General features: G+C 53.3%; 1 protein-coding gene across 2 annotated transcripts; it reads right to left on the bottom strand.

Annotated features, from left to right (window-relative positions):
• Positions 1–854: 854 nt before the first annotated feature.
• Positions 855–18823, bottom strand: LEMD2 (LEM domain nuclear envelope protein 2). Of its 2 annotated transcripts, none has more exons than XM_003897465.3 (9): positions 18024–18823; positions 16383–16423; positions 13986–14061; positions 10713–10789; positions 9736–9815; positions 7889–8034; positions 6798–6899; positions 6614–6716; positions 855–2396 (listed from the first exon to the last, which is right to left on the bottom strand). In XM_003897465.3, exons 1-9 carry the CDS (start codon positions 18775–18777, stop codon positions 2246–2248), a joined length of 1530 nt encoding a protein of 509 aa, XP_003897514.1. In that variant the 5' UTR covers positions 18778–18823; the 3' UTR covers positions 855–2245. The 2 variants fall into 2 exon arrangements, with proteins under 2 accessions (XP_003897514.1, XP_021792834.1); XM_021937142.2 differs by lacking the exon at positions 855–2396 and adding an exon at positions 2403–3172.
• Between the last annotated feature and the right edge of the window lie 498 nt (positions 18824–19321).

The raw sequence follows: 19321 nt of genomic DNA on the forward strand, positions 1-19321 counted from the left end.
GCTCCCTTCTCAGCTTAAAACAAAACGTGGCAGAGGGAGTCTTTCATGAGGAACAGAAAAGGGAGACAGGCTCATTTTTTCCTCCGAGTTGTGTTTCCAGGTCCTTTGTTTGACTATGGACCCAACTGTTTGAGTGACGAGGATAACAGGCTGGTGCTCACCGTGAACAGGAAAGGTGACCACAACAGCCTGCAAGCCCCATGGGGCACGGCAGGACTGGCTGCCTTCTTCTTGGGGTGACTGACCTGGGGGCCTCTGCAAAAGGAAGGACAGCAGTGCGATCCAGAAGCACGCTCAGCAGCCCTGGCAAAGGAACCCCCATGTACCTGCCAGACCACATGGGTGGGCAATGAGTGGTCTTCCCTATGGTTGGGCCTCAGGAGACAAGTCGGACTCATGATGGACGCTACCAGTTGCTGGGAAGCCCCATCCAACCTCACCCTGTTTTCTTCCTCCTCCTCCCGGGGCTGGTGCTGAGCACCGAGAGGAACCTCTGGGTCTTGAGGGGAGGCAGAAATGCAGCCAAAGGAAAAAGGCCCCATTGACCCCCACTTCTGGCCACCCACTGGGACCAAGCAGCATGTTGCAATCCTCATAGCCACTCTGGAAGACAGGGTCATCACACCATGTTACAAATGTGTAAACTGAGGCTGTGAGAGTTATGCAGCTTACTCGATAACTGGTCACTGGTGGCAGAGGCCAGAGGTCTGGGAGGAACTGCAGAGCCCATGTCCTATTGTCTCTCCCACATTCCCTTCCAGCCACCTCCCAGAGCTGGTGCTTAAGAAGTCCACACATTGCCATTCCTTAGACATAGCTTTGGGGGGAAGGGAAAGAACCATGGGCAAGAAACATCCATTTTTAATAAATAGTTTATTCATCCAGCAGTTTCAGCCCTGATACTGAAGCCTGTTGCAGTGTTTCTTATTTTTCTGGCTGGAGCCTGATTATGAGAACATGGCCTCACTACGGGGCCAGCGCTCAGATTCCTGCCCTGCCGATCATCCAGACATCAGAGGAAATGAGAGTATTGCTCAAATGAGGGAGACTGGAGCTTTATTAAGGAAACAAAAAATACCAGTAAGACCAGAGAGAGGTGGTTAATGTTTCTGGAGGCAGCTGTGGCATCTCCTGTTTGCTCCCCCTCTCCTGCCTGCTGCAGATGAGGACACACCGGGATACGACTCGCTGGAGAGGCTTCTCGAACTTAAGGCCCCCCGTCGGGGTGTTTCTGTAGCCTGCCTCCCAGGGAGCTGGGCTGAGTTGCTGGCGGGAGAGCCGGTGGGCGGCGGCGCGGACGCTGCTCCCGTGTGGCCGGCAGGGGGCAGCCTGCGGCCACCGCGTCTCTCCTGCCGCCAGGAGCCGCGGCCAGGGTAACAGAAACGCCGGCTGCGCTGAAGTTCTGGTTAAACAGCCCCGGGTGGGGGCTGTGGTCACAGTAAAGCAAGGCGATCTTCGCATACAGCAAGTGCGAGGCTCTCGGCCCTGACACAGGGCTCCCAAGCTCCCGGAATCGGCGTTCTGGCTGCAGGCCTGGTCTAGAGTCGCAGCTTCTGTGAGAAGCAACACTGAGGCAGGCCCACCCTGGGGCTGCCCAACCCTCCTCTCTGCTCTCAGCCCGTCCTTACTTCGGGATCCTCCCAGGAGGCTGTACCGGCTGCACACTCCTCCTGACCTGATGGCCCGTGTCAGGGCCTGGTTTCTAGACGGTCCCCCTGCAGTCACTTGTTCTAATTTCTAGCACCTTCCCCCTTCAGGATAAAGAGGCCCAGCCAGCCAGAGCACAGGCTTTCTTCCTTCACCCTTAAGCTCCTAGGTAACACCCCCCTGAAGGCACATGGACCAAGCTGCCCCCCATCCCACCACCCAAAACACCATCCCTGCCCCACCTCCCAGGCGTGGCCACGCCCCAGCCCACTGGCCCCATGCTTGTCTGCCGGGCCTGACAGCTGCTGCTCTTGTTTTCTATTCATGAAAACTAAACCCTTCTTCCCATTTCTGCCAGCAAAACAGGGCAGAGTCTGGGTCGTCACCCTGGCTTCTCCCCCTCCCTTTAAAGGAAGCCCGCATTTTCCTGCGAGCCGAGCTGCTCTGAAGAGTCTGGCAGACCTTTGGAATCATGTCAGGACAAGGCTGAAGTCAAGGCAAGTGTGAATTCAGCACCAGCAGGCCTGGTGACCCTCTCGTGCCCCTGGAGTGGGCTGTCCTGGGACAGGCTGACCGGGAACAAGTCCCTGCCTGGGGCTTATCGCTCTGAGTCGGAGAAGGAAGAGGGCTTAGTCCATCTCCACACCAGCATGTCCTCTCCCGCCACGCGGTGGGACTCCGTCTGGATCCGGGATTCGTTGGAGGCCAGGAACTCCACAGCTCGGTCCCAGACACGCTTCATGCGTCTCCTGCAATGAGAGGGATGGGGCTCTGCCTGACACTGCCGAGGTGAGCCAGCCTGTGGATGCCCTTCCTACAAAGGGGACACATTTCCAAGCTCCAGCATGGACTTTACACAGGGGAGGAAAAGCTTTTGCAGGTACTAACATGACAACTGCAGAGGAGAAAAACGTCTTGGGCCATGGAGAAATGATTCCTCCACCTTTACTGATCCAAACACATTCAATCAAAGGGAGCTAAAGGGCAGAAGTGTCTGGAGCACCCCCAGGTCTCTAGGTGTGCAGGGCTGTGCTAGGCTAGCTGACTCTTGCTGGGACCTGTTGCCTGCAGCAGCCCTCGCCAAGCCAGTTCCAGTACCCCCGCCAACTGCATCTTGATGCTGCTCTGGGTGGGCTCATTAAAGAGTGAGCACTGGGCTGTTTCATCTAAGCTCCACAGCACTCCGGGGGATGGGATGAGCTAAGCATCAGACGGGGGAGGCCAAAAAGCTGGAGCTGCTCTAGGGAACCAGATCCACAAGGGAGGGCCCCTTCAGTGGCCAGAGTCCCTTCTTTACTGGGTCTCTAGGGCCTTGCACCCCCCTGGACAGCCTCCCCTTCATCTCTTCTTTGCCCCTTCCAGACTGGGTCTCTAAGGCCTTACACCCCCCTGGACAGCCTCCCCCTCATGTATTCTTTGCCCCTTCCAGACTGGACAAGAAGGTTCCAAAGCCATGGGGAGGGTCACTTTGATCTTTTTCCTTTGTGAACCCTGGTATTGCACAGCACCTGGCCTTTTCTCATCACTGCAGACCACCTCCCCATGATCCCACATGTGGAGAGACAGTGAATTTGAGTGTGTATGCATGGGAGCAGAAGGGGAGGACAAACGGAGGTGGCCAGTGAGCCACGAGGCAGGGAGGGGGCTAGGGCTTCCCCAGGGGTCAGGACCTGCCACCAACCAAACCCCATGGGCCTATTCAGCAGCCCACACTTGGTGGTCTGGCCAAGGCCACACATTCCCTGGGGACTGAGCTCCGAGGTGCTGGCTCCCTGAGCAGGAAGTGGCCAGTGCTGAGTGGGCAGTGCCTCACTCCAGTCCCTCCTTCCCAGGTCAGTTGCTCCAATCAGCTCCCCGCTTTTCCCACGGAACCAGCTCTTCCCATCTCCCTCAGTCTTTCCCAAGCAGGCCCTCATCTACAGGGCAGACCTGACTAGCTAGCCAATGTCTCCTTGACATAGGGCGCTTGGCCTGGACTGACTGGGTGGCTTGGGAGGTGAGTCAAGAGAGCAAATGGCACGGGCGTCTGGGGTTCACGGGGATCTGACCCTGAGGGCTGGCTACCTGAGTGGCAGCAGCTCTGGGTGTCTATGCTAATGCACGATGGGTTGGGTGGTAGCTCTGGCTGCAGGCAAGCTGCAATGCCGTCTCATGATCTCATTTAAGTGAACATGTATGTGGAATATCATCTAAGCCCAAGGCATAATGGCTACCCTTGGATGATGCCCACGTGCTAGGTACTGAATTTTTTTTTTTTTTTTTGAGACAGAGTCTCACTCTGTCACCAGGCTGGAGTGCAGTGACGCAATCTCGGCTCACTGCAACCTCCGTCTCCCAGGTTCAAGTGATTCTCCTGACTCAGCCTCCCGAGTAGCTGGGACTACAGGTGCCCGCCACCATGCCCGGCTAATTTTTATATTTTTAGTAGAGATGGGGTTTCACCATATTGGCCAGGCTGGTCTCAAACTCCTGACCTTGTGATCTGCCCCCGCCTTGGTCTCCTTTTTTTTTTGAGACAGGGTCTCGCTCTGTCACCCAGGCTGGAGTGCAATGGCATGATCTCGGCTCACTGCAACCTCCACCTCTTGGGTTCAAGCGATTCTCATGCCTCGGCCTCTTGAGTAGCTGGGATTACAGGCGCATGCCACCATACCTGGCTAATTTTTGTATTTTTAGTAAAGACGGGTTTTCACTATGTTGCCCAGGCTGGTCTCGAACTCCTGACCTCAGGTGGCCCACGCGCCTCAGCCTCCCAAAGTACTGGGATTACAGGGATGAGCCACCGTGCCAGGCTACTAGGCACTGACTTAATGAACCTTGAGGCCACCACACTGATACCAACCCCCCTTCCCTTAGGGCTTGTCACTACCTAATATCACATCTTTTCCTTATGCATCTTGTCATCTGTCTCCTTCCTGAGAACAAATTCTCCAGCTGGGCAGGGATTTTTGTTTCTTCCACTTTCTGCTGTCTCCCAGTGACCCAGTAGAGTATCTGGCATGTAGTAGGTGCTCAATAAACATTTGTGGAGGAAGTGAATGAATGAATGAATGAATGAATGACAGTCTCTTCATCACAGCCCTGTGCAAGGCAGCGGGATCACTTGCATTTAAGGATAAAGAAACTGTGGTACAGGTTGACTGAGATGCTCAGGGCCAGGAATTAGGTGGGAGTTCAAGTACCCCAAGTGGCCTTCCCTGGGAGGTAGAGGGCCTCACGCTGAAACCAACAGCAAGCGCTTCTCAGAGCAAGCACAGCCTATGCTGCTGAGTCTGCTCACCCTAAACTTCCTGCCTGCCACCTTTCCAGGGGTGGGGTGAGCATGACAGGCACCAAGCATCTTCATGTTTAAGATGGACCTTTTTTTATAAGAGACAAGGTCTTGGCCTGTTGTCCAGGCTGATGTGCAGTGGCATAGTTATAGCTCACTGTCGCCTTGACCTCCTGGGCTCAAGTGATCCTCCTGCCTCAGGCTCCTGAGTAGCTGGGACTACAGGCATGTGTCACCATGCTCCACTAATTGTGTATTTTTTGTAGAGATGGGGTTTCGCTATGTTGTCCAGGCTGGTCTTGAACTCCGGGGCTCAAGCAATCCTCCCACTTTGGCCTCCCAAAGTGCTGGGATTACAGGTGTGAGCCAGTGTGCGTGACTTAAAGTGGACTGCTAAAGGCTCTATTTTTCTGATTCCTCTTGGGTTGCAGATAGGGATGATGCCGACAGTAGAGCCTGGTGGTGGGAGCACAGAAATGCCACTAGCCATGGGACTCCTGAGCACAGTTTCCTTATATGTAAAATGGGGCCACTTCTGTGGTGTGTGTGAGCCATGGTGAGGACCAAGTGAGTGAGTTTGCACCTATGGAGAGCTCTGAGTGGTGCCCGGCTCCCAGCGAGCACTCAGCAAGGGTGAGCTCTCAGCAACACCCAGCAGCAGATGATAGCATCTGGCCAGAAACCACAGCAAGAGTCTGCTGGGGAGGGACCACAACCAGAGCCAACACGCGGGGGTCCTGCTGGCTGTCTCCTGGGACTCTGCCCTCTCCCAGCCCGGTTTTGTCAGGACTCCAGTATACAACTCTAGCAGTCACAGCCCATGTGGAAGGCGCCTGCAGCTGCACATGACAGTGGCCCTGCCACCCCTTCCCATGAAGCTCTGTGCCCCGGGAGCTGACCCCATTCATGCTGTGAAACTTGGCTTTCAGTTACGTGTACATGCATGAGTGTGCACATGGGTGTGTGGGAACTGGACCATGATGTTGCAGGTAACAGGTGTTTTTGACTGCAGGTCATGGTTTAGAAAGTTTGAAAAACAATCTCCTTCTCCTTGCCAGTGACTGATTCATAAACAGACACATAACAGATTCTGGTCAATAGAGCCTCCAGGAGTGTGTCACTGGGGGCGACTGGGAACATGTTCTCTTGCTTCTGAGAGTAGTAGGGGGCCCACTTTCCCTGCTCTGTGACAAGGCGGCCAGTGTCCCAGCTGCTGTTGGCCACTATCTGCAACCATGGGGGATCCCAGTCTGCTGATAACATCCGTGGAGGAGTGTGGGACCACGAGAATCACAAGAGCAATGGAACTGGAGACCTGACTGCTCTGTGCCTGGAGCCCATGCAGCTCTGAACTTTCCACTTACAGAGACGGAGGAGCTCCTTCACTACTTGTGCCCTGGGGGAGGGGGCTGCTGTTACTTGGAGCCCAAAGTCTCCCAACTGGTATCACCACTGCCAGCGTTCTCTCTACAGAGGTGTGGGACCGTGCTTTCATACGTCTTCTCTAGCTTATCCTGCTATAAAGAGCCGAGCATGCTGGGGAGCACCAGGATGGGGAGCAGCACCACTCTTGGCCCTGGGGTCTGCACTGCCCTCGGCTGACATCGGATGCAAGGCTCCGGGCTTCCTTCTGTGGAGCTCAGTGGGGTTGGACCCCGCCTCACCCCACACCCAGCGCCCCGGCCAGGAACTCACCGGCTCTGTGGAGGGATCAAGCTGTCGCGCACGTGCAAGATGCCTACATATGGATAGCGCTCCATGTCCTGCTCCCAGTCCACGTAATGGTCCTGGACCACGTCTGCAGGAGAGAGCACACCGTTTAGGGCAAGGACCTTCTGGCTGGTGTTGGCAACCCTTTTTTCACCAGGGGGCCACGCACCTATAATCTTCTTCACCATCTCATACATGGCCTGTTCTTCCTCTTCTAACTTTCGCCACCGATATTTTAGGAGAATTAGGAGCCCCCACAAAAAAGCCAAGCCTGTGAGGGAACAAAACACTGTTAATCCCTCACACTTCCTTTGGCAGTGGGTCTCACCATGGACAAGATGCTTTGATGGAGGTTGTGGGGGATCTGCCACATGGGTTTGGGTACCTACTACATGTCAGGCTCAGGACCAGCATGTGAGAAACAAAAGATATAGAAATGCAGAGGGAGGACAGACTATTAAGTGATCATCTTCCTCCCGCCAGCTGTCACCACAGCGGCATCCCCAGCTGTCCAGATCTCGGCTCCTCCCAACCTCATTCTGGGGCTTTCATCTCCTCCCTTGTGAACCAGAACATGGTGTTTCATACATATATACATGCCGGAGCCCTTTGTATTCCGAGATGCTGCTGCCGATAATGATTTCTGTGCCTGATGGCGTGGGGGAGGGAGCTGTGTGCACACTGAGGCGGTCTGTGATTTGTAGCTCCGACTGTCTCTGGAGAGCTGTGGTTTCTGTGACTTGGCCTTTCGCCTTCAGAGACGCCCTGAGGTCTCTGCTCAAAGGCGGCCCCTGATGTCAGGAGGTAAGACTGGTGCCCTCCTTTCAGCGCAGCACCCTGAGTCCTTCTTGCTTTCATCAGGTAGCTGCAGCTCTCCAGGAGATGTTTACATTTTTCAGGGAGTAAAATTAGGCCAAGCCCCTACTGTGCCTCCTGTTCGAAGCTGGTCCACACTGGGATCCCTGCAGAGCCCAGAAGGGGTGGGGCCCAGCTCCTGCTCAGGCCAGGCTCCCGCTTAGGAAATCTGCCCTGAATCAAGGACATTTTCTAGTTATCCTCACGTTCCTGCCACCAATCTCCAAAGGTAAAGACAACCCAGGGCAGAGGCTGACTTGTTCATCTCCTCTGTTTTATGAGACAGACCTCAGGTTCACCAGACAGAAATGAACCCTCCGGGCCTGGAATTTCTATAGCTCATCATTCATGCCTAGGAGTGCGCTTGACTGCACAGAAGGGGAGGGAAGGCGGCTGAGGACTTACACCAGAAGAAGATGAGCACGTTGGTGACAGCAGTGAGCAGGGCCCGGCTCAGGCGGCAGCCAACACCCATGCGGGGGCGGGCAGATTCCAGGCAGACCACCTTGTCCACGGTCGTCACCAGTTCAGATTGGTCTTCTCCTTTCAACCTGAAACAGGACACAGGGCTCTAAACATGTTGGAAAGTTCCAAGGAGAGGCAGCACAAAGCCCGCTTCAAACAGGAGGAAGCGAAGGAAGGAGGGATGCAAGGCCTCTACTTGCTTATAGAATGGGCTTGGTATCCTGGCTGTACTCTTTCCAGAAATTTCCCACATTGGCTACTTAGAATGAATAAAGCTTTAAAGACGGCAGCAGGCTTGAACCCCTACCACTAAAGCGACGTCCCCCTCTGTCAGGTCTTTGACAGCCTCTCTCAGCGTGCAGGAGATTAAACTGTAAATTGGATTCCCACCTCCCAGCACAGAGAAATGGAAATGTTTACTGAATCACTAGCTTTGCAATTGCATGGCAAGAACTGAAAGACAGAATCTGGGAAGTTACGCTTTTCCTCCGTGGTGAGGAGGCACATAAGCTGTTTAAGCTAAAGATCATGGGGCATCCGTGAGGCTCATGGGGAACGAAAACCACCAGGCTCTCCGAGGCCAGACCCCAGCCACAGCGCCTCCACCGTGGTCTCTGGCCAGGAGGTGTCAGGACCTGCAGAGCTGTGGACACCAGAGCCTTCTTCCAGCTAGGTGACCCAGGGAGTGAATATCATGCTCTTGAGGCTGCACGCTGGAATGGCTGTCATCCCAAGTGTCCTGATTTCTCAGGGCCCACTTTCAACATGGTCATCGTGAGTAGCTCTGCCACCCTCCAGGCTGCCTTCCCCAACATGAAAAGGCGAGTGTCATCATTCTTTGTTAGCAGCTTCAGTGAGCGCTGCTGCTGAGGTTATAAAATCCGTATTCTCCGCCGCCTCTTCTAACACAGCAAAATTGCTCAGCTACTCGGGGCAGCCTTTTTTTTTTTTTTTTTTTTTTAATTTAAGCCAACGAATTTTAATCGTGCCATGCATCCAGTTATCCAGCTTGAGGTTGAGCTGCCCGAGGGGCTTCTGCTGGATGCAGTGCTGATGGAATTAGTAATTTGGGTGGATTAGAGAGGAAGAGAACAAAACTCTAGAGGATGTTCTAATATCAAGAGCTATAACCTGAATAGAAACCCCTACAAACACCGAGAGTGGGAAGGGGGTAGGTAATGCTGCTCTTCCAGCAAGGGACAGGTCTCTGAGGCTGCCTGGCTGTTGGCTGACACGCCCCTCCCCCTGGGCTGAGCCGCCAGATACAGCCTTTCAGCCTCAAGAAAGGGTTTGCCATCTTTCCTAACAGCGCTCACCAGTGATTAAAATGAGGCAGAAACTGCCTGGTCAGAATAAAATCCAGTATTTCCTTATGCGATTTCCATAGTGAGTAAAACCAACATATAGAAAGAATAATTTCATCTGCAAATAAAAACTAGCTTCCGAGGAGAGAAAGTGCAGAAAAATGCCTTCCTCAACAAACCATGTGGCGTTGATGAATGAGAAAGGCACAGACTGAGTTACTTGAGGCAGGATTTAGCTGTAACACCACGCTAACATCCTAACACCTGGATTTTATGTCTCATCTTGAAGCTGCTCCTTACACTGCATTCCAAATGGTTCTTGCTTCTGTTGCCCCACTTCCATCCTAGCCCACATGACTCAGCTGGGAGACCCAGCCTCCAGCTTCAGACCTGAGACAGCTCTGTCGGAGCACGGGTGTTACTGATGAGCGAAGACAGTGGCTGCAGGCACCCATGCTGCATCGCCACCCTGCCCACACTCACCAGATGCCCACGTCCTTGTTACTGCTCAGTATCCAGGTCAGTGCGGCTTCAAACTTGGCGGAGGAGCTGCTGGTCACATTCTGTGGGAGGGCGCGGGAGAAGATTAGTTCTGCGTCTAGGTGGAGCAGCTGGAACAACATTCTGCCGCTGGCTTAAGGAAGCCCTCTCCCGTGTCCTCCACAGCCCCAAAACCCCACTCTGCTAAAAGCACAGCAAACTGGCAGGAAGGAAATTTGGGGTTGATGAAAGCCAAGGAAGAAGCTATAACCAAAGGAGGTGATGCGGAAGCACAAGCAGGAAAACAATGTGGGTCTGAGGCGGCCAAAAGAATATGATTCTCTTGAGGACGGAAGCATCAGGCCAGAGAGCTGGCAGCTCATCTTGGGGTAAAGCGAATAACAGGGTTGGGGCTGGCAGTGGGTGAGCCCAGTGGCCGGTGCAAGTGGTCTGGCCTCAGGCAAGTCCCTGACCCTCTCCAGGCCTGTTTCTTCATCTGTGAAATGCAAATGGAACCAGATGACCCCTAAGTTACTGGACAGGCAGGCGACCTGGAATGCCAGCTCCATAATTCTGTATCTACCATCCTGAGGCCACACAGGAAATCAAACGGCCCCCTGGCAGTATGAATGGTAATCATAAGGGAGAGAAGGGACAGCATGTTTCTCCTGAAAGCTGAAGGCAAGAGGACCAAAGTGAACCAAGGGAGAAGCAGGTAACAGGCACACCTACAGTGCAGCAGGTCAGGAGAGCCGCCCCACTACACATGGCCTGGCTCTGGGGCAGTCACTACCATGGGTGTCTTAACTTAAGGAAGCCTAGCACAAAAAGCCATAAACCAAACCTTAACTTAAGGTAGCCTAGTACAAAAGCCACAAAGCAAACAAAAAAACAAAAACAAAAACCCCAACAGGGCTTGAAAGACCAATAGGAAAGCACCAGGCCCTCCCAGGAATGGATAAGCACCGAAGCCTACTTACCGCTATATATTCCTGGGCTTCCATAACAGGAATGCATTTGCTTTTCAGATTCTCTGGATTTCCACACTCAAAATTACCTAGGAGAAAAAAAAACCACACACTCAAACACAAAGAGGAAAAATCACTCTGAAACAGACTAAAACATGCAGCAAGAATCAAGCCATCAGCTCTAATAAGGAGCATGTGGCCCAGCAGCTCCTGGCTTCTGTGGGGCATCTTCACTCTGCAGCAAGATCAAAAGCCACTTAGCTTGGATCGATTCCAGATCATTAAAACCTGACCTGCAAAGCAGTGTGGCGATTTGCATTAAATGACTAAAAAGCTGCCCAATACCAAGGTCTCTTTGCAATTGATCCCTAAAAGGATCAGACAGATAGCTTCGGAAGGTACCAGAATGGCACTATAAATAAACACAGCCTGAGAAAAAAGGCAGGCAGGGAGGCCATGGGCACCACGGGGATTCTGACTCATGACACAGGCAGGCGACCTGGAATGCCAGGTCTATTGTCTTGAGGGGCCCCTTGGAGGAAGAGGATGTCTGCGTGCTGGGCAGTGGGGCCTCAGCACGGCACACCAAGGGGCAGCTCTCCCGAGTGGCTTTGGAGGTCTGCTCCCATAGGATAGAGCTGGCAGCCTCCCGCTTAGTCCTGCCCAACCTCCCGGGTCCAGCCCAGGGGCCATCTCCTCCAGGAAGCCCTCAGCCCCTAGGGGCCTTTCATTTGATGAAATGGCCCCACATTTAGTGACCTGCCACAGCCCTTGGTCCTTATTCCTGTGCTGTGGTTTGCCTGACTCCCTGAGAGCAGGGAGGGTCCAGGGCCACGCACGCACACGCTATTTAACATGTGTGCATGGCCTGACTGCCCTGACCCAGCACAGCCTGGCAGACTTCGGGTGGCCAGTGTCTGTGTTTCTGCATGCTGGGGAAGGGAGAAGCTGAAGGTCATATTTTAAAATGTTGAAACTGAACTGAAGCCTGTCCCCCTCCCCAAACACAGCCAAATCCTCCTACTTCAAAGTTGATCTTGACCCAAGGGGTCCCCTGAGATACAGGTGGCTTCTAGCATCCTCCCGTTCCCACCAGGACTCTTCCTGCCCTTGCCAGGCCTGCCTGGACCACGTAAATGGCCTCCTGATTCGGTTCCTCCTCTCCCCTTTCCAATCCAGTTGTTTTGGCAATAACGCTTGAAAATGATTCTGCTTAAATGACACTGCGCTACTCAAGCTGCTGCCGCATTCGTCTTCCTGGCACCTGGCTCTCAGCACGATACTCCCTTGCTCAAAGCCTCTCTGGCCCTCACTGCCTGCCAGATTGAGCTCTGGCGGCCTGGCATCCAAGGCCATCTATGGTGGGGCCTAACCAACACTTCCAGACTTCACTCTCTCATCTTCCCCTTCCTCCATGAAGGTGCTGCTTCCCACCCGAGATATAACTTCCTACCGCTTTGCCTTGTCCTTCCCCACATACACATAACCAGTCTTATCTGGGCTTCAGGGCCTGGCACAGATGCCATCTCCCCTGTGACGCTCTCCTGACTGCTCCAGCTAAAAGGCATTGTGCCTCCCAGAACTTCTGACCTCTTGGTTCTTGTCTAATCACATTTTGTATCACCCAGTGGTCAGGGAGGTAGGTGGCCTGTCTCTTCTAGTAGACCCCAACCACCCTGCAGGCAGGACCTGGAGCTGAGTCATCTCATTGCAAGGCCCTGCACAGTGCCCAGCCCACAGCGGATCCCTAACAGGAGAGGCGGGGAGGGGTTGAGGACTACTAAGGAGCCTCTGTGAGGCACACTCCTGTCTCAGTGAGATATGTACCTTCAAGGCGGCCCCCCAGGCTTGTCAGAGGGCAACAGATGCCAGGACCCTTGAGGGCATAAGGCAGGATCACATATGGAGGGTGGGATGGAGGAGAAATATCTACTAGGACCCAATTTCGAGCAGAGCTTCTCAACTTCAGGGTGCACTCAAATCCCCTGGGGATCTTAAGATACAGACTCTGATTCACTGGGTTTGGCATGAGACCTGAGATTCTGAATTTCTAGTGAGCTCCCACGTGATGCGGATGCTATGGGTCCTTGGACCACAATTGAGACACAAAGGTTTGGAACACCCTCTTCGGTCAGAATTGATATCCCAAGCACCTGGGCCATACAGAGGAATTCCTATGATGCTGTGAGCAGGAGCCCCAGTACCTGTTTCTCCTCCAAGTGCTCATGGATACCTCCCCTGCCATCTCAATCTCTCACTTTCAAGAGGAAGGAGGCAGAAGAGCTGATACTCATGAGATTGACCCTGAGGACTGAGGGCCCAGGAGAAGTCCACCTGACCCCAATTTCCTAGTGAAACCTTAGACAAGGGTTGACCTCACAATCCTAAGATCTGTCCTCTGACCCCACAGGTAAGAGGCGCCTCTTGAATATCCCTTAAGATACAACTGCTCTGTCTGGTTCTTGTGTCCAGCATATTTAACACAAGGCGCATATGCTGATATTCACCTATGTCAGGTGCAAGTGATTTTGAGAGCCTCCTGGATGCCAGGCATCAGGGAGGACATAATAACGCAGGTGATATCTCTGGCCTCAAGGAATAACTTCACCAAATAAAACAGTAGGGGATGCATCTTCTGGATGCATTTTCAGGGGCATTTCACAGAGGTGCTGAGAATGCCCTCTTTTAGAGGACAGCACTTGACTCTCATTCGTAGAGAACGGATGGACCCAGGAGCCCTTGGTCGGACAGGGAGATGAAGACTGAGAATCAGGGACTTTGTCCGAGGTCCGACAGCCAGATGGTGATCAGGACCAGATGTGACACCAGGGCCCACCACACAGACTGTCTGCTACTTGCACAGGCAAGAGGCCTCTCCCTGGCCCAGGCAACCATCTGGTTCAGAGGGTCCCTCTGGGGGGAGGACATAGATTCTGACAACACCTGGGGCCTGGCCCCTTCCCATGCCAACAGGGACCCCCAAAGCATTAGGTACTGGGCATCCCCAAGAAGGGAGAACAGCTGCAGGAAGGCCTGTGCACAGGCCAGGACCTCCCTTAAAGAGGAGCAAGAATCAAATGTGTTTTGTTCAAACACAAGGCTTATAAAAGATGTGCCTGAGTGGGGAGGCGAGAAGGTGAGACTTGGCTTCTGAATATGCTTTCTGGGAGACAACCAGGGAGGGTCTCGCCTGCCAGCCACAGTGTAACTAACCAGCCTGATGAACCGGGTCAGCCGCCCATAGCTCTCACAAGAGGCATCTCAGGACTTATGTGACTTACTCACCAGCTTGGATGGCCAGGAAGTTGTAGAGTTCATGCAGCAGCTCCAGCAAGGCTGCCTTCTGCTTGGCCTGACAGAACTGGAAAGGCACGGGACAAGTGGTCAGCAAGGAGGGGTGGGTGGGAGAGGTCTGTCTGTCCATCTTTACCTCTCCAGCCACACTGTCAAATACTAAGCAGCAAGGAACATCTCATACTTTTACAAAATAGAAACAAATTCTGCCAAGTGCTGGGCCCAGGGAGAGATTTGATAAATATTGGGCTAACTGCCTGAGAAAGACCCTGGAGAAGCAGAGGCAGAGCTGAAAGCAGACACTGTAACCAAGGGGCTGCACTGGAGGCTCCTGGCTCCTGCCTTTCCCTTGGAATGACAGCCAGTAAGAGGGCTGAGCAGAGGCGACGTGGTCGGGGGATGATGCAGTCACTCAGCTTCCTCAGACGGAAGAGCAACTGCTGTCGGAGCTTGCAGAGCTGGGAGAGCTGGAAGAGCTGGGAGAGCTTGCAGACAGGGCAGAATGTCAGCAGCTGCCACCTCGTCTCCCTTTAGGTGGAATCTCAGGGCCCTCATCTGAGTAAGGATTGTGGTAGGATTCCATGCGAACTCACACAAACCACTCAGCAGAGGCTGCTACCACCTAAAGGAAACAGGAGGACAGACGGTACCAGACAACGAGACGGCCTGATTAAGACAACACACCCACTCCCAGCCTGTCCCCACGTTTTCGGCAGCACAAAGGCAGAAAGAAAAACACAAAGTGTCACTGTCTTCAACGGCCGAAAAGGGAAAGAACACGAATCTGAAATTCAAATGCCCGTCTGCGATCTCCGTGAGCCTGGAGCTATGCAAAGAATAAGACTTTCAGCAGGAGCCTCACCAAAGCCAAGAAACACGTCCCCACCTGCTTGTTCCTGTGTCCACCCTCCAGAAAGGCGAAGGGTGCCCCATGAAATCTCAGCTCCAAAAAGCCTACACTGAGATGGCCCAGCCCCTGCTTTCTGATGCTCTGATGAAGATCTGAATGGTTACAAATAGGAATATCTGCATCTGAAGCCCTCGCTGGCAGGTGCTGAATGCTGTCTGTCCACAGAGCACATCTGTAGCGAGGACCTGGAGGGTACCTGTCTGGGCTCACTCAAGCGGGGCCTGAGTGTGTCCAGATCAGAGAAGGCCAGGGAACAAATGTGCCATTCACTTGTGGGTCTGATTAATTTAGAGACGTGAAGGACCAAGAAATAGAAACCATGGAACCATTTTCTAATTAAAAGACAAACAAAACTCATAGCACTGAGAAGTCTTACAGAATGTTATTTTTTCCTGTTTTTGTTTTAAGTCTTCAAATTCCAGTTTCCTCTCTGGCTGCCTATGTTTCTGGGCCACTTCCTCTCATCATCAACTACAGTTTTTATGATAGAAGGCAGATTAAACTTACTATGAATCTGCTTTTACAAAACAATTGGGAAGCAAAGATATTTGGTGGATGAATGCAATAAATGGATGTAATAAAACACCCCAAACTATGACACACCAGAAGCCAAAGAGAAATAAAAGTGGTTATCTGCACCAGGATGTCCCCCCATTTACATGGGTAAGACAGTCAATGCAGGGGTGGCCAGAGGACCATGCGTCATTTTCTTTCCCAGCCCCTGGGCTACCAGAGATGTTAACTAAGGGCTCGGGAGGCCAGGCATTGCACACTTAATAATCAGACTACTAAGTCATGCCCTCTGGCAGCACAAGACTGGTACAATTTATGACCTGAAAATTTACTGCCCCATATCTTCTCCAGACTGTCACCAGAACCAGCATCCCAGCTCCTTGATAATGCTGCCTTCATGATTCATAAATGGATGGGGCTGCTCATCCCCAAATATTATTTGTAGGAAATATTAGAGCTTCATAAAGCAAATCTAAATGTGGACTAAGAGGGCTAATTCTACTTAAGATGTGTTCCAAACAAACTCCCTATGTTTCAAATCAGAACAGCATTTTCAGAGCCACAGCTGCATCACCAGAGAGACAGAATGTGGAATTGAGAACTTGGCCTCCTGATGCTTAGAAACGCCAGCCCTTCCTCCCCGTGCCAGGGAGCTTGAGGGGTCCTTCAACAACAACCTACTGCATCCCCCTAGATTGACTCAGGCAGAAGAAAATGCTACATTTGATGGGAAAGCGTCCATAACAAGCCCAGGGTTGGATTTTGGGAGGTCAATTCTATTTCAAGTATTCCTTCACTGCCACAATTGAGCCTGACACAAACATCACAGAACACAATGTGACTCTGGTACATTACAGGAAGCACTCCTTGAAAATGATCCTATTCTTTTTCTGGGGAAGTTTACCTCCTGATGGAGGCTAATATCCTCAGGAGGAATAATGAAAGCCAGAGAAACTCAAACTCACCTCATCTGTTTTTCTCTCACAGTCCACTGGCAATAACTTCACTGAGACCAAGAAAAGAAACACAGAGGAAATTAAGTGTGGGTTGAGAAAGGAATACAAAGAGACTATTCACAACATTCGGGGGGAGTAAAGCATTACCAAGCCAAGGGTGGTGATTAGAAAGATGTCATCTAAGGAAGGCACTTTTAAAATGCAGACAGCAAAATGTAAGGGTATCCAAATCCTGGATTAGGAATTAAGATAGCTGGGTCCTTGTCCCAGCTGAAAATGATTAGCTCAAGGTTCTTGGGCAACTCAACCACTCTGAATCTCTGTTTCCTCATCTGTAAAATGGGATCAAATGGGCCTTCCCTGCTTAACTCAGGAAGTTAGGCCCAAACAAAACAAAATACAGGACAGTTTTGTAAACTGAAAACAATGATACGTTAAACAGAGATTAACACCATAATAGGAGGGGAAGTCCGGGTAGATACCAGCATATATTCTAGCACTGTTGTCTTAAAACATCTCAGCAGTGAGTACCAGTGTGATACTGTTTGACATCACCAGTGTAGTTATAGTACCATGACACTCCCAGGTCTGCTTAATTTCTCTAGCAGGTCGACAAACTATTCACATAGTTGATAAACTGCTCTCATAGTGGGGAAATCATTTGGGTGTCTGCACACAAGTCTGTTGATACCCTTGCCCACAGACTTGTACACTCCCAAACATCCATCTGCCACACCAGCTAAGACATACTTTAGCTTTTTCCTGTATGTTGGAAGTTCCTGCTAGGCATGGAAGGATGTGGCCTTGGCTGGAAGCTGGGAACAGTATTACTCACATTTGTGCTTTGTAAAGAGTATTAAAAGTTGGTGAACTACAGTGGCCCTTTATACCTAAATGTATAGTGAAATGATCTTTGTTTCTTTTCAGGAAACACACAATCCTCAGCTATTCCGGATACATACTGTACCCTGAAGACCTCTCATTGGCATATCTAACCATGCAACTTAAGTGTGGCCAGAAGGATGGCTGTGAGCATCCTTGAATCACAGTCTCTCAACACACTCCATGAGGGTGCTACAAGCAATGGTAAATGCCTCCCATTGCTATCAGTTTAACCTGTCTGGCAAGCAAGGCTGGTAGATTCTCCTGTTGACAAAGCGGCGGCCCTGTGGTTCAAAGAAGTGGAGAGTGGACTTTTTGGTGCTGCAAAGCTGGGACCCCCAACCAGATCCTATCTGTGGGTCAGGGAAATCTGGAGTGCCTTCAAACAGGCACAAAATGTGTGAGTAAGCCAGAGGTCAAACGGGAAGAACCCAAAGGGATGGGGTGAATCTGTTAGAGAAGGGTGTGGCTTCCTCTCCAGGGAGAAAACCAGAGGTTGGGGGAGCTTGTGATTCAAAGGGAGACGTTAGAAGGGAGGGCTGGGGCAGAAAAGGAGAACAGGAGAAAGTGAAGGCAGAAATTATTGCAGATGCAGGAGCCTTGGCCCTCTCTTCCTACAGCTGGAAGAAGGCAGGCCTGGAAATGAGAAGACAGTCAGAGGCTGCCGACAAGGCTGGAAGTGCACGGCCTGGCGCCGACAGGAACGGGTGGTCGTCCGGCAGACACACGCGCACCCAGGGCCCTCCCCTGCGCCGGCCCAGGACGTACTGTTGTCCTCCGCCTCCTGCGGCGCTGAGGGCTTGCCCATCTTCACCCAGAGGATGCCCAGGAAGACGAGCAGTAGCCCCAGGCTGGCCCAGAGCAGGAGCCGAGACAGCCAGCGCTCCAGCCGGCGCCCCACCTCGGGCCGGGCCCGCGCCGCGCCAGCAGGGCCCGCTCGAGTCGCCCGCAGGCCCGGGCGCGGGTCGGGGCCGAGGAGGGCGGAAGGCAGCCGCGCCGGGGCGGGAGACGCTGCCCACCAGCGGCGGGCCGCGAGACCCGGGCCCTGCGTAGCCCTGTCGGGCGTCCGGGCGTCCTCGTCCTCCTCCGAGCTGCCCCGGACCGAGGCGCGGCGCCTTAGCTGCGCCGGGCGGGCGGGATAGGCGAGGCCGCGGCTCCCTACCCAGGAAGCCGCGGAGGGTCGGATATCGCCGTAGGCCCCAGGGGTCGCGTAGGCCGAGCCCGAGGCCGGCTGGGAGAGCCAGGGCTCCGCCCGCGGAGAGGCCGCGGCGGGCCGGGCGCGCAGCGGCGCATCCTCGCGTAGCCGGGCCTCTTCCCGTAACCGCTCCTCGCCCCGCGGCTGGGCCTCCTCCCGCGGCCGGGCCTCCTCCCGCAGCCGCTCCTCGTCGCGCAGCCGGGCCTCGCCCCGCAGGCGGCGCAGCTTGTTGCGGTAGACATCCCGGGTGGTGTCGGTGATGGGTCCTGGCTGGAAGCCCAGGGCCTGCAGCTCCCGCCGCAGTTCCAGGTCCGACAGGCCGGCCATGGCCAGGACGCCGCCCCCCGCCCGCCCCCGGCGCGCACCGCACCCGGAACTGCTCCCTCCCGCAGGCGCGGCGGAGCGGGCGGGGCCCCGCGCCATGATGGGAAGGTCGGTCGCCATGTTGGGAAGGTTTGCGCTCTGCCTATGGGTCGGCCATGATGAGGAGGTCTGACGTGGGTCTTAGAGCCGCCATGGTGGGAAGGTCCAAGGGGGATTAAATTTTTTGTTTTGTTTTTCCCTCTCTCTCCGCTCTCCCACTTCCCTTTGTTTGTTAGATCAAACAGTATTAATCTTTTGAGTCCTCCAACCCTAGCTTTGCCTCTGGCACGTGGTAAGCATTCAGTAAAGTCAGTGTTGATTTAATGGATGAATTGGTTAATGGTGAACGAAGCCACTGCCCCGAATGGAGAGACAGGATCATTTGCCTATCTGGGCTTGGGGACTGATGTGTGATCCGGTTTTATTTGGGCCGTATAGTACACGCCAGGCATGCTCCAAGACCCTGTCCCGACTTCGGGCTTGTTAACTGGGCGACACTGAGCACCAA

The sequence above is a fragment of the Papio anubis genome, chromosome 6 (genome assembly GCF_008728515.1).
Source record: "Papio anubis isolate 15944 chromosome 6, Panubis1.0, whole genome shotgun sequence".
NCBI classification, from domain to species: domain Eukaryota; kingdom Metazoa; phylum Chordata; class Mammalia; order Primates; family Cercopithecidae; genus Papio; species Papio anubis.

Coding starts and splice junctions, on each gene's coding strand:
- LEMD2 (XM_021937142.2), bottom strand. CDS start 18,777: ATGGCCGGCCTGTCGGACCTGGAACTGCGGCGGGAGCTGCAGGCCCTG. Junction 6,717..6,797: donor GATGGTGAAGAAGATTATAG/GTGCGTGGCCCC, acceptor TCTCTCCTGCAG/ACGTGGTCCAGGACCATTAC. Junction 3,173..6,613: donor TTGATCCCTCCACAGAGCCG/GTGAGTTCCTGG, acceptor GGTGGTCTGCAG/TGATGAGAAAAGGCCAGGTG.